The sequence below is a fragment of the Atta colombica genome, unplaced genomic scaffold, assembly GCF_001594045.1.
Source record: "Atta colombica isolate Treedump-2 unplaced genomic scaffold, Acol1.0 scaffold220, whole genome shotgun sequence".
Lineage (NCBI taxonomy): Eukaryota > Metazoa > Arthropoda > Insecta > Hymenoptera > Formicidae > Atta > Atta colombica.
The window spans coordinates 456,554-472,165 of NW_017259317.1; the positions used below are offsets into that span (position 1 = coordinate 456,554).

Below are 15,612 nucleotides of genomic sequence, written 5' to 3' on the forward strand. Positions count from 1 at the left end.
TATCGTGAGACTACGCCTATTAATCGATCGATGGACCAACAGGCCAGCTGTTGAAAATTATACGATGTCCCAGAATTATGAAACAATCTTCCAGGTCAGATTTATTACTTTCTCTTTGTCTTTTCAAAGAAATATTCAGTGGAAGATCTAATTATAAAATTATTATGTAATAATAATTTAAGAAAAATGAGAAAAAGATTTAATAAGTTGAAGCGTAAATGAACAATAGAATACTATACTTTAATTAAGTTTAATTATATTTATAAAGTTTAATTATATTAATAAAAATTAATTATTAGCCGAAATATTAAATCGACAATTAAAGCAAGTAATGTTTTAATTTTTTCCAAAGAAAATAAACTTTTTGATTTATTAACAAATCATCCGGAAAGTCTGGGATATTCTGCTGTATAACATTAGCGCATGGGGGCGTAAAGTAATTTCTATATTTTTGTGTCGATACATGTAATTAAACGAAGGGACAATTGCGAAGAGAAAATTGTAACGATTGAAGCGTTTAGATTGTTAGATTGTTATCTCACGAATGAAGGACTTAGGCCAAGTGTCCTTTTATAGCGTTGTTACTAATTAATGGAAATGACGAGGTAGAATGGCGAGTGCAATTGTTTAGGAAAGATCTTATAGAACGTATTTCTCTTAAGTTGAACAGTGTCATGAATCTCGCAAAATCTCATACACAGCGAAAAAATCGATTACCGTAAAACTGTCGTTTTAGAAACGCGTCGCTCCAGATTAACACGCGCGCAAATCAAGCGTGCAAATGATGAAGTTCTCTTTACGTCGATCAGTCATTCGCTCGATAACACAAATTGTTTTCAAAAAAGCTTCGCTTTTCTTTTTAGACAGAATAAGAGATACAGGAATTTTAGGGATGCTTATCACCGGCCTGGGAAGCGCGCGCGCAGATTAAGATGCAATGACGATGAAGTATACATAATTTATATTGTACAAGAGAGGGTGGTCGCGCGTTTTCATCAAGAAACAAATCGGAAAGATATCCCTGGATCAGCTCCGCCGATTAATTGTTGTCGTCATATCCCGCCGCAGTCGCCGCGCCTAAGGGTCTCGGCAGAGCTCCCGCCTGTAACACACCGCGAAAGGACGCTAATTAATTAATTGCTTGTGAAAATCCAGTTAATTGCGCATATCATTCCGATACCGCGTAAATTGAAGCAAAGAGAATATTAAGCTGCGCGATGAATGTCTTTGAGCAGCTATGTGCGAATTATCGTGTATAAAATATAAAAACTCATGAGAAGAATGATTTAATTTGTATAAATGATTTTAATAATTTAACAAAATTACTTTCAAATCTGTGTGTGTGTGTGTGTATGTGTGTGTGTGTGTGTGTGTATTTAAATTTTTAAATATTTCTGCAAAAATCGTTCTTTCTGTGCACAAAGATAAAGTGCAAAGAATATACTGAATCGAAAGTATAATTGTCGACAATTATAATACTATCATAAAAATATGATTACAATGTGGTTAATTTAATATAAAATAAAGGAACTATATTATATATTAATCAAATGTATATCTATGTGTGAAAATGATTTTGTTAAAATATCTGAAAATTTAGGTAGATACAAATCTGAAAATAGTTTTGGGTCAAAATAGTTTTGGGTAAAAACTCAAGTACCATCAGCAATGTTGCAATAAATTTTGACATTCAAGTAACTAATCTGATTGTCCTATATAATTATTTTGGAGTATAACAACTTTATTTTCAAATCTATATTTAGCTAAATTTTTATTTCAAATCTGTTCTTTCCGTGTACTTGAGTGCTGAATTAGAGATAGATCAAAATAATCAAATATAATTTGGGAAAGCTTATTCTTAAAACGAAGAAGAGCTCCTTAATATAAATGATACTTAATACGATCTTATCAGGAGAAATTGCGCGGCGTGATTGAATAAGGGAATATAATTCAACTTTCATTAGAAAAAATATCCTTTCGTCATCATAATTTACGTAAATATACATAAATTACATCATTAATATAAACACGTTATTTGATTTGGATATGTTATAAAACGTTATTATTATTATTAATCACGTCGCTTTGTACATGTAAGTGTGCCCAATAAAGAGAAGTGATCTCTTTCACGAATTACATCCACGTGTATTCAATCACTGACAGATCGATATCACCGTCGTCAATGCGATTTCGCTAATATAGATAAGAATTTCAGTAATGCGTCACGTTACTCTCAGAAATTTGTATTCGTCGCACATCCACCGTCACGATTACAAAGGTACACGTTACAAATTTGCGGGGAACTTTTTATAGAGGGGGAAGAAGGAGATAATTGTTAGACGCAATAGAACGAGAAGTTTTCCCCTCATGATTCATCCAAACGCTTCAACTCCGTCGGGAAGTCTATAGCCGCTCGTTTCTTCGTGTCGAGGGATAAGTTTTATCGTATTATTACAATCGTTTGTAATTTGCTACCAAAATATTGACTTGCCTGCAATCCTCTTCATCTATAATGACCATCATTTTTAATCAAGTTGTATAAGGCGGGAATTATTAAACATTGCCCTATTAAATATATAGAACAGATAACCAAAAGTTTTATTTATAAAAAAAAGATTTTGATGAGTTTTATCTCGAACTTAATTACAAGCCACAGTTATCCCATGACAAATAAATACTCGCAAAAACTTACTCGCAAAAAAAATAGATTGTTGTAACGTTATACTGATCTAATTTTTTTTAACATATCTATATTAGTGAGTGAATATATCTATATGTACGAAATAAATATTTACAAGATATAAATTCGTTCCTCTATCACAATATCATTAAATATCAGATCGATATTAATCTTGAGCATCGCTCAAGAGAAGATAAATATTGACTGTCCGCGACTTTCCTACAGTACAACTCGTTCCAAACACGGTGTACTTTTTTTTTTTTTTTGGACGTATCGTTAGTTGCAGAATAACGTTTCTCGATGTGACAATATATTGCTATTAAATATATTGCTATTATAAATAGCATAAATTAATTGCTATTATAATTAACAATACATTGCTATTAAAAAAATTGTATGCTTCATCGAACGCACGAGATGTCATAATGTTGTTCTGCCGAGCTTTTGAAGATGAAAATTTCGTATCTGCTCTCTCCTCGATATATCACGGACGAGTATATTGCAAGTTATAAACGGGAGCACATACCTTCGTAATGTTTCATGTATTGTTCGCGTTGCACGCGTCTTTTGCATAATTTCTGAATGTAACATAATAAAAATTGAAATCAAAATGAAAGAAGGAATAAAATTGATTTATTAAAACACGCATTCTTTCACAGACCTTTATGAAGTAAAATTACATTCCTCTATTCAAATACTTATGTATGTGATAAAAGCAAGTCAAGCATATCTACTTTCGGCAAACATATGGGTACGTCCGTATATAGATATCGTGTATAACTTCAAAATGTAATTTGCTCATTTCCTACATTAAAGTGTACATGTATTAAGTCGAAATGAATTTATTTCGTTGAATGCCTTGGCATTTTTATTAAAAAAAAGATGATAAATGTATGAATTAATTTGCATGTGAAGTCGCAAAATGTGCCAGCGTTTCTCGTAACTCTTATGTAATAATTCTCTTTGAAGTTCGAGTTCAGTAGATATTTTAATACATACACGTTTATATCTAGATAATTAATGTTACAAATGTTATAAAATATATATAAATGCTGAAATTTGTGCAAATTGAGATACTTTAGTTCTCCAAGGGAAATTAAAAACTAAGAACCTTGTAAATTTATTATGCAAAAGTGGGAACTACAAATTGACCTCTCAAAATACCGTAAAACGGATAAATGAGAAAAATAATGTATGTACATAAAAATAATGTGATGAAAATATAGCTGTTGAATTAAATCTTTATTATGGATAATATATCTTAAATTTATCCCAAAATGAAAGATAAAAGAAAGATAGAAAAAAGACGGTTGAAAGAAGAGTGTAAATCTGCAACACATATTACATGTATTTTTAAGTTTTAACGTAACTTTCATGTGAAGCTATTGTTATTTATGACTAATGTCACTTATTTATTAATTGATATTAATTGATATTCTACCTACAGCAATTAGATTTCTGTAATTCAACTCTTTGTTTTAATATTCCAAATATTCGTTAGATGGACATTTTTCTAATTAATATCATGTTAAATATAATCCCTATCCCTATTGTCCTACGAGACAACCAACATGCACGTCGCGACCACACTTCAGTTTGCAAAAGCTGCGTCACTCTCACTAATTACGAGAAAATTAATTTCCTAGGGAATACTCGCGGCACATTAAGAATAGAATGCAAAGGGGACTCGAAAAGCATTATGAATTAAACTGCGCGCATTCCAGAAACAGAAGTAATTTATGCGAAAGAATATCCATTTCGAAGAGAATTTCTGATGATACGAAAATGTATTAAGTACGCATTAATTATCAAAGTCCTTTCATCTCTTTATCTTAGCATATCTTTTTTATATAATTGATTGTATCGCGTTTTATATCAAATTGTCTTTATCTAATAAGTGGTCGCGTGAGCTATAATTTTAATACGCACGTAATATATAAAATGTTAAAGTTAGTGAATATGTAAGACAAAGAATATAATATAATTTATTTATTTTAATCAGTTTAATGTTAAAGATTATTTGAATGGTATAATAAATTGTGTAAATTCATTAGCTCATTAATTAATCAACTCAAATAAATCGTTAAAGTACAAGTGACCAAATAAATACTGATTATTGTATTCGACATTTATATAAATTTCTGCGGATGTTTAATGATAAATAAGGACAATGAAAACAAGAATTTTATAAGATATATTATCAGAGTTACCTAGTTACTTTAGAGTTAAGACCTAAATGTAAGGCATAAATGTTTTCTTGCGCTTTATTATAATATAAAACACGTATTGTTTTACCATATATACATCTGTAAACAAGATACTTATTAAACATAGAAAAAAAATAATCAGAATTATTTTTCTATAAATAATATCTGTACTTTTAATAATGTTTTATAAGACTATTATAAACAATTTGTAAATTCTCATCAGTGAAAATAGAATTTCATTTATATGAAACTTATGAAGCTTATACCCTGCAAGTTACATAATTTTGACGTTAAAAGACGTCATTTTAACGTTTTGTTAACCAGGGTAATTATTATATAATTTTATAATATCATACACTATTTTGATATGTACTTATGTATTTTAGTTTAATGTATTTTTCATCCTTTAAATATTTTTTTATATTGCACATATTATAATGGGGCATGTATTATAATGGGTAAAATATTATAAATAAGATTGTATTCTGATTAAACTTTTTAATACTTTTTAAAAAATATGACATTTTAAAGTACACGATCTTGAAATTAAATCAATATTAATGCAAAAATACTTAGGGTAGAGACGAATCCATAGGCTATCCAGGGAAGGTTTTAGGGAGTTTTAGGGGGTTCAATTCTCACCCGAAATTTTTTATTAATTATTTCATTTTGAGAGAGACCCGTTAGCACACATCTATTCACATCAGTCGATACCTAATAATTTTTTACTAATGAAAATATTTTGTTTTGAATTGGTGATGTATTCTATCAAATTTGTCTCTTTCATTTTTAATTGTAAAAAACATACACTTTACTTTTGACTTTGTGCGAGTTTTTTACTTTTACATAAGATATTTTTTTCTTCTAACCAAATAAGTAATTTTTAACTTCTGTTATAATAGTTTGAGCATATAGTAATATTAAGGAATTAAAAAATTTACGTGTAGCAACTATATTGTCCTTTAAAAAAAATGTCTTTAAAAAACAAATAAAAGTTACATGATATATAAAACGTAATATTTTTTTCCAGAATGAGATACGAGGAGACATTAAAAAGTTGTAAAAATATCCAAATGAAATTTATTAACGTTAAAAATTATTGTAAGCGTCACAACGAAATTGGTGCAGTGTTCTTTTCAGAACAATAGCAAAATTCTCCCTCACTCTGGTTAGCGCATGGTACATCTCTGGATTGATAAAAACCTTCCTCCTTCGAAAAAAATTCTATGATACGATCGGGTGAATCAGATTACAGGACGAATCGGATCAATCGTTAATTTTTTGTTTTAAACAAGCTGATTTATGATATTAGTTTCCGTGCGTTTCTTCTGCAACGGAAACAATAAGAAAGAGAAAATAAATATAACAGAGAAACTAGCTGTGTAGCTCGGCAGAACGGAAGTCTATCGGAAGTCTACAAATATGGAAAAAAACCAGACCTCGGTTCGAATCTTGAAGCAGCCTGATATTTTTCTCTTGTTGTTACTTATTTTTTACAAAACAACACTTTTCTATCATGATTCATGGTCAGTCGATGATACAAACGAGAATTCATAAGCGCACGAGAGAGTTTGGAGTTGTATGTAATACATGAAGTCTATTTTTTTCATAGCTGAACTTCTTGTGCGGTCCATCTTTTCTTTCCAACGTGAAGAAAAAAGGAAGAAAGATGAACTCCGTGCAACAACTTTAGTTAAAAAGAACAGATCAATCATCTCAACTTTGCTACGAAAAGGTATGTTGAAACTTATACAAATTATAATGATTCTATACAAATTATAATGATTCTAGTGTGCAGATAGTTTGCTAGATCAGTCTAATAAGTAGTTTAAATAATCTTACTAGCTGTACACTTGTTTTTTGCACTCTGAATATACACACTGAAGTTCCTGGGAGCCCATCCATATTTGTTATCGTAACTTCTGTTAAAATGGATATATTTCAATTAATTTGTTTTTTCAATCGAAGGAGAATTGATTAAGGAACAAGCCCATAATGTGTACCATAAAAGTCGATAAAACTCTTTTTAATGTTCTTTTTTTTCGTGGTTCAAACATATTAAACAAGGCTGTGCAAAAAATTAAAAAGGATCTACTTATTTAAATATCATATTTACTCGTCTTGTCATTTTCAATTATATTTTATTCTTTATGAATAAATTTTTAATTCCGCAACAAGAAATGATTGTTAATTAGATATTGATGTCGAAATTATCGGATCGATTTGATATCAACTTGATTTCTCACTGGATATTATTTACTTTTTAATCTATTCATTTCTTTCTGAATAATATTTACTTTTTAAAAATAAGTTTTTTTTAAAAATAATGTGTTCTCTATATGAATACTTCTTACTCATTGTATATAATTAAATGAATGTAATATTTTACAAACTTTTATGTTTGTCTTAAGCTTTTTAAGGATTTATTCTATTTACATCATCGATGCAAAAACACAGTGAGAACTTACGGAGATGTGTTGCCCAGAACGACCAAATCGAAGACGCAGCGATGGCGATCGCTGCGACTTTCGAATCATCAGGTGTTCCAACGGGATGCCGCCAAAGCCGACGTTATCGAGCGCATTGCGTTGTAGCAAGAGCTTATACAGCTCATGGATATTCTCTGCAGGTGCTTTTTCCGCCATTTCTTCTGTAAACATAAATGTATAGATTCATATACAGAGTGTTAAAAAAATCATTCAGCACTTATACAATACATGCCATATTGAGTGAAGAAGTTTTATATAGTGAATATAGTTGAATATAGTTGAAGCTCAATCGTTTCTAAGATATACATTCTTGTACATTGATATCATAACTGACCTATTGATTTCTATCTGTCGCAATATAAAGGTTTACCTTAGTATTAACAAATCGCGTTTTAAACGTTCTCATTCACCATAATTAAAAATTTCGAAAATCAGTAAGTTGACATCAACTAATTATTAATAGGCTATCATACACAGTACTTATCTCAATTTCTTTCTTTTCAGATCATATAGAATGCATATAGAATGCATATAGAAGACAAAAAGTCAGTTATGATTTAATATACAAAATTGTTTATCAATAAGTAATAAAATTATAACAGTAATAATAAAATAATAAGTAATAAAATTGTGTGTTTACATCTCAGAAATAGTTAAACTTTTGATCTATTTTCACTAAGGCTTTTTTACTCAGTGTGATGTGTATCTGTCACATAAATGTTGAATAGTTTTTTTTAAACAATCTTGTATAACTGCGTGTATACAGGATTAAACATGTGTATATAGGATTAAACATGTGTGTACAGGATTAAACGTTGATATTCCATGGAAAAGAAGATTTAACGAACAGCAGGAAAGACATTTTTTTTGTTTTTTTGTTTTGTGTATTGGTATCGACACAATTGCAGAGAACAAATTCTTCCTCTGCAGATTATAAGATTATAAGATAAAGTTTTTATAAGATTAAATAATTTTGCTTTGATATATGTGTATCGATTGTGTAATTACTTATAAATATTCATCGCATTTTAACTACTGTCAATATTAACGTCCTATTGCGAACGAATCTTAGAATAGTTTTTGATTCTCCTAAAGCGCCAACGAACTAGAAGCTTACTACTTGAGAATTAATGGCACATATTTTAAAAGCGTCAATGGAATCTGTTATCATATTGTCGACAAGTTTTCGATCGATAGCCGTCACTTTGTCTTACGACAAACAAGAAATTATAGTATCTTTTAGCGTTGTTTAAAAGTTGATTTCCGAGATGTGTGCCAAGCGCAACTCTTTTATTTTATAGATACACATATGTGCATACACATATCTCACTTTCAAAAGAATGTAAATCAGATGCATGTGTGATGCACGCGGCCAGTTTTACGAGAAAATAGAGAGAAAGTATGACGTTTTACAAGTACGTTCATTTTATGCGGTATTAAACCACTTTACGATAAGTAGCGTTCTTCGTATGGGCACGTAGGGTCATACGAATTGGTGGGCGTTTATACTTTTACTATCGTATACTATCGTATATAACGCGCGTTATAACGATTATTCACTTTTATTCATCCACATAGTCGTCCTATAAAAAAAAAAAAAAAAAACAGAAAAAATACACATATTCTATCGGCGATAGCGATGTTATCTGACATGTCGTTTATCATATACGTAATACATATATATATATATATATATATATATATATTTATATCTTGACGTGCACGTATTCAGAATTATTAACGCTTTCAGTATCAGTATCAATTTTTTTTTCAAAAAATAAAGACATTGTGTTTCTATAAGATTTATAGATAGCAGATGTTCTTTGAATATTTTTGACAACTATGAAACTCGATTATTGTTAGTTGTTCAGTTATAACGCTTGACAAGGATATTATTTTCTACATACGTATTTGTATTTTACATCTTCACATATTTTTATTTATATAAAATATACACATTATGGATTTAATAATGAAGAATAAAGAAAGAATAAGGATTATCTCTGTTTATAAAGAACGCAAGAAGGAAAGAATTTAGAGGAAAAGTTGGAGGAATTTTATTATGAAGAAAAGGGAAAAGAAGGAAATATAATTATAAATAGGATTTTAATATAAAAATAAGAGAGCTGGGAGGAATGGAAATAAAGGGAGAAAGTGAAGAGATATAACAAAAATAAAACTATAGGATATAGAGATAGAAGCTTTGTAGAATGAATAAAAGATGAAGTTTTGTATCTTTAAAGAAATTTCCTTCCTTTAAAAAAATTATATGTTTTGAATGGAAGAATGTTAGGTTACTAGGAGAATGAATATACATATATAGGAGCGAGAGATAATTTGATTATAGATTATTTAATGATTAATGAAGATGTAAATAATTATAGATTTTAAGGTTGATATAAGAATGAACTCAGATCACTTGCCTTTATGCCTGAAGATCAAGGAGCATGAGGAAGAAGAGAATGATTCGATCACAGAGAATGGTACACTGAACAGGAAAGAAGAAATAATATTTTGGGAGGATTAAGAGATCCAAAAAGGAAACGGAGAAAGAGAAGTAAAGGGAAAAAGGAAGAAAGATATTAGGAAGAAAAAAATATAGAAGAAAGTTGAGAGAAAATTAAATTAAACAAATTATTTATGAAGAAAACGGTGAAGAAGAAGATAAAAAGGAAGAAAATGAAATTAAAGCACAAGAACTGATGAAACAGGAGTCGTACTAAAGAGAAGAGGGAAGTTAAGAAGATGTATTGAAGATGAAAGAGAGAAAAGAAAAGAAAGGGAAGATTATTTACAAGAGAAAAGAAAATTTAGGAAGGTACTGAGGAGAAAAAGCAAAGAGAAAAAAGGAAGAGGAGAAGGAGGAATTAAAGAACCTGAGAAGAGAGATAGATATATATAAAAATATATTGATAAGAAGAGAGGCAGAAGGATGCAGATTAAAAATATAAAAAGGAATGGAGAAATTATTTCAAGAATCTACTGGATGGAAGTAGAAGGAGAGGAAACAGAAATTAAGAATGGAAGTACAAAACTGGGGGACGAAGAATTGAAGGAAGATAAGAAAGACATTAAGAAAAATGAAGCTTAAGAAAGCGACTCCACCGATGGGATGTCATAAGCACGGAAATATGCGGAAAAGATTTATGGACGAAGCTGGTATCTTTGATGAAGTTGATGTAAAGAAGAAGCAAGATTCCGAAAAATTGGAAGAAAAGCATAGTAATTCCTCTATATAAAAGACAAGATCAAGAAAAAGTAACAAATATAGAAGAATATCATTGCTATGCACTGCGTACAAATTATATGAGGAAGTGTTGAAAAATAGATTAGAGAGGAAGGCAGAAGAAAAAAGAATGATCTCAGAAATTCAAACAGGTTCCAGAAGAGGAAGTTTGATAATTGATAATATCTTCGTGTTGCTACATATCATACAGAGTATTACAAAGGGAAGGAAGCAGGGAAGGATCGATATATGATGTTTGTAGAAAGTGACCTTTGATAAAGTAGACGAAAACATATTACAGGACTGCCTGAGAAAGAAAGAAATAAAGAGTTTGATTAGAAGTATTAAGAGGACTTATGAGGGAACGGAAATAATAAGAATGAGGCTAAGAAATACGGAAAGTTTTATAACGAGGAAGGACCCTTTAAATTTATTTATTGTTTTAAAACTAAAATATTTTAAAACTAAAATATTATCCTTTATTTTTCAATATTACTGTCCTTTATTTTGACATTACAGGAAATTCTTTTCTAATTAGCGTTAATATTATATTAATGTTATATCTAATATTATAATATTGTATAATATTAATGAAGAAAATTTTACGGAAAATATTTTACAGTTAGATGCATATAAATACAATTTGTTTTTATTAATTATATTTCTTAATTTTTTAATTAAAATTTATTTAAACTAGTTGTTTTTAGTTTTTATTATTTCAAATCAAATTATTTCAAATCTTTTATTATTTCAGACCAAAAGTTTGTTCCAATACAGTCGAACCAGTTTCAAATTATTAGAAAACTGTGCATTATCTTAATTTTATAATGCATAAATTCTCGAGTCACAAACTAATTTGAAAACATTTAGATTTATCTTTTATTTTTTATTTTTTTTGTTTTTAAGAAAATATGATCACTGTAAAATATCGGGGGAATAGACATAAAAGAGCAAAGATTCTAGAATCTCGCGAATGTAAGTGATATAGTTTTATTGGCAAAAAATAGGGAAAAATTCTGCCCTGTAGGATATGATGACAACTTTTAAAAGATTTTTAAAGGAAAGAAAACTTGAACTCTGTACAGATAAAATTAAGGTGTTAGTTTGTAATAGGAGAGGAAGAGAATAAAATTGAAAAATGGGAGTGGTGTAAAAAGTAGATAGAGGAGGTGTAGAAAGTAAGTTTAAGTAGGAAATTAAATATCTATAAGGTTTTACTTTGAACAGGTAAGATAATTATAAAGATCATATTAAGGAATCAGGTAGAAAAGATAACCTGTTAGTGAGAAAGGTTTGGAGTTTAGATGAGAAGATGTGTAAAAATAATTTCAGGAAGAGGTGAATTTTATTTAGATTTTTGGTTCAAAGCGTTATGACTTATGGAGTGGAAATATGGGGATGGGAGGAGAAAGAGGAATTAGAAAAGATTATAATGAATGGTATAAGGTGGATTCAGTTTGGATTTCCAAAACTGAAAATCCAAGATACATAATTATGAGAGAACTTATGGATAAACTCAAAATAGGTTGGGGAATATGAGCAAGAAGATTTGAACAAAAATTAAAATCAGGAAGGGTAGGAAATTTGACGCGCGTGTTGAGAAGAAAAGATAAGAAATAATTGAGAGGATTTATATGGACATGAAAGAGTGAGGTACAATACAATAAAAACGAATAGGGGCAAGAGAAGTGATATACGAAGAAGAAGGTTTTGAAGATTAATTAATAAATAGGGAAAAGGAGATGCAACAGAGGATTGTAGTATTTCTAAGGCAAAACAACGAGAGATATAAGAAGGTAAATATAGGATTCCATCGTATCTGAGGTTCAAAGAAAACTTAGGAGAATGGAAAAAAGGAGATGAAGTGAGAGCTTTGTTTAAATTAAGAATTTGTGTGAATTTGGAGGAAGGCAAAATATTATATAAATATAATTGGAAGAGCATAGAAAGAACTGTATATTCTGTGATAAGGGAAAAGATAATTTACACAGCACTACATTGAAAAGTGTCTGGAAATAAGAGAAAAATTTGTACTAAATTAGGAGAGCAAAGTGAAAGAATTTGAAGAAGGTTATACGATAAAGATTTAGGCGAGGTAAAATGGGAAATAATAAAGAAATTATGGAAAGAGAGAGAGATGGAGATGGAAAGAAAAAGGAAGGAAAGAAAGGATATGATTTCTAGTGAGAGGAAATACAAAAATAAAACTAATGATAGAGATGGTGTAATTTAGCGAATGGTAGAAAGAAAATAAAAAAAGAGAAATAATGAGTGATAATGATAAAAAAATAAGCAATAATTCTAGATTATGATAAGGCTATGATAGGGCTATAGATATTAGATTTAGTGTAAATTTAGTTGAACAGAATCTATAGTATTAGAATTAGACAGGATAAAGCGGATAAACTGTAAAAAAAAGAAATAAAAGAATATAAAGAATCAAATGCATAGAGTAAGTGATTAACCAGAAGTAGCAAGATAGTAGTAAAGTGATAATTATTTAATAATAATATATTTAATAATAACATGTGTATCACAACGTGCGGATATGAATGAGAGAAATATGAATGGGTTAAGATATATAAAGTTCCCTTTTTCTATATATGCTGAAGCGTAATAAATTCTATTCATAAAGTATACATACAAAATAAATTGAAAAAGAATTTATTTATTTATCATTGCATTTTATTGTTATTATTAAAATTTTTTAAGAACACGCGTTCTCAATTTATTATAGAGAAAATGTATTTGACCGAGGATGCTGGGAACGAAAAGCTCCGAAACAAAAAGCTTCGAAACGGATGTTTGTTCACATACATCTTTAATTATTTTTTTAAAATAACGGTATTAATAAACTTAACCAGTTCACCAATAAAAAACCGATCTTTTTTTATTGTAACAGAGTAGTAGATACATGTCGACCTTGTAAGAATACAGACGATAGAATTTTCCCGCGTATATCGCACAAAGGCAAGCAGGCAACCATTTTCCGATTGAATAGGCACCTTTCAACTCTATGAAAAACTTGCGTGGTAAAATTCGAGGACACGCGATGATGTGAAACATTGTGTTGGTGCAGTTTTTTTTATTCAAAACCGCAGCTCGTGTTACAATCGATAAACCTAGTTTTATGCATTAAAAACATAAACGTAAAATATCGGATACAAAAATAATGACTGCAATTGCAATGATTTGACCTTTATGTCAAATGCGAATTATTTGTTTTATGAAAAAAGCAAAATTAACGAAGCGCGAGTTTAAAAGTAGATGGAGTTGTCCGATGCACCTGTTGACTATCATAACGTGCTGTATCACCTTTCACATTATATATAATACGGACTATGTTATATTAAATTTTATCTTCATAAAGCTAAATATTCGCTATTTGCTTCTGCTAATGGCTTCTCTAACACTACCGTGCAGTTTCAGATAATTTAATAAATAATATCGAAATTACGAGGACATTCTGAAAAAAAAATTAAATCTTCCATAAAGAGAAAAAAGACTGTATTGGAATATGTATCAACTACAACAAGTGGAGCTGATATCGATATTTGATGCTTGACTGAACGCTTTTGCGGTCTGCGCGAAAACCATGTACTGGAATTTGTTCGGGCACGAGTGGAACGTAGGTATATTGATAAAACGCTTATAGCAAAAGGACCCTAACAGATAATTCGCGCGAAAGCGATGTTGTGATGAGGTCATTTTGGCATTGCTCGGAGAGAGAGGAAAAGAGAGACTGTATGATAGGACACGATCCTCTTATAAGCGATTATTGAATGGACAGAGATTTGACCGATCGTACGCGTGATTAGGGGCAACGATGAAAGTGACACGTAGAACGATCAATACGATCAGACCGGATTTATGATGAGTTTATATCTTGCGGTGAAATACATAATTCCTAATCATCCTGGATCAACTGCGTTTCGTATCAAGCGCTGTAATTATTCATTGCACTATAATATTATCTTCATTAGCTCATATGAGGGAATATCCGTGAGTACCGATTCTGTGTTTAAAAATAATTTTAGTTCTCACTAACGGTGTTGTATTTCTTTTTTCTTAAAAACATTAATCAAAATATTTAAACTTCATATTTTCCCAGGATAAGTCTCATTTATTTTCTTGTCATTTAAATTTTCTCTAACTAAATTGCTCAATTCAGTTATTAATAATATTGATATGATAAATATCTGTACGTTTTAAAAACGATGCTTTTAATTTATGATAAAAATAATAAACTTTCTGTAACATATTTGAAACAAAAATCGTGAAATTTATTTTATTTTATTTTATTATTTTTTTATTGAAAAGAAATTAATTCCTGTTCAAAATCTGTCTAAAATTTTGCAAGAAATGAATGCCTTTTTAATTTTGAATAACTCTAAAACTATTAATATTTATATTTTAACATTTTACTTAAAAAAATTTATTACATATAAAAAAACGGAAAAAGAAATAACCTGTTATTAAAAATATATACGCGAATTGTAAAAAACAAAAATCATATATTTTATAATATAAAACTATTAGACATTACTTTTAAGTTACACTAAAAAAATTATTCTATGGATACGCGTGAAGATAACTGCAATCACATAACACCGTATAACATAATAAGATAAAACTGTTATATTAACAAATGCAATACAATAGAAAGTTTAATTAGATTTACATTTTTTGCTACGGTCTAGAAGCAAACGTTTAATAATAGCCATCCTTTGCGATTATTAATTATTATAATACAGGAGACACGCTGGCAACGGCCTTGTTGATATGCGGTATTACCGGTAATGGAATACAAAAACGTGTTATCACGTTAAGTAAGAGTGAAACTTTAATGAAACTTATGGCGCGAGAGGATAGTTCGGCAAAACGTAAATTTAGCGTTAAAAGAACGAGAAATATTCATCATAAGAATGTGTCATAATGATAAGTTTTGAAGAAATATAAAAATTTATTATTGTTGTTGCTTTAAAGAAATATAAGAATATATATATATAT

The 15,612-nt window shown here is 29.5% G+C and overlaps 1 protein-coding gene across 1 annotated transcript in view; it reads right to left on the bottom strand.

Moving 5' to 3' along the window:
- Nucleotides 1-389: 389 nt before the first annotated feature.
- Nucleotides 390-15,612, bottom strand: part of LOC108687922 (short neuropeptide F-like) — a 25,804-nt gene continuing 10,581 nt past the window's right edge. Inside the window, exons 3-4 of the mRNA XM_018193968.1 lie at nt 7,356-7,537; nt 390-1,102 (exon numbers count right to left, since the gene is read on the bottom strand). Of these exons, the coding sequence (XP_018049457.1) occupies nt 1,040-1,102; nt 7,356-7,537 (245 nt within the window). The 3' untranslated portion in view covers nt 390-1,039. The remainder of the gene's footprint in view (nt 1,103-7,355; nt 7,538-15,612) is intronic.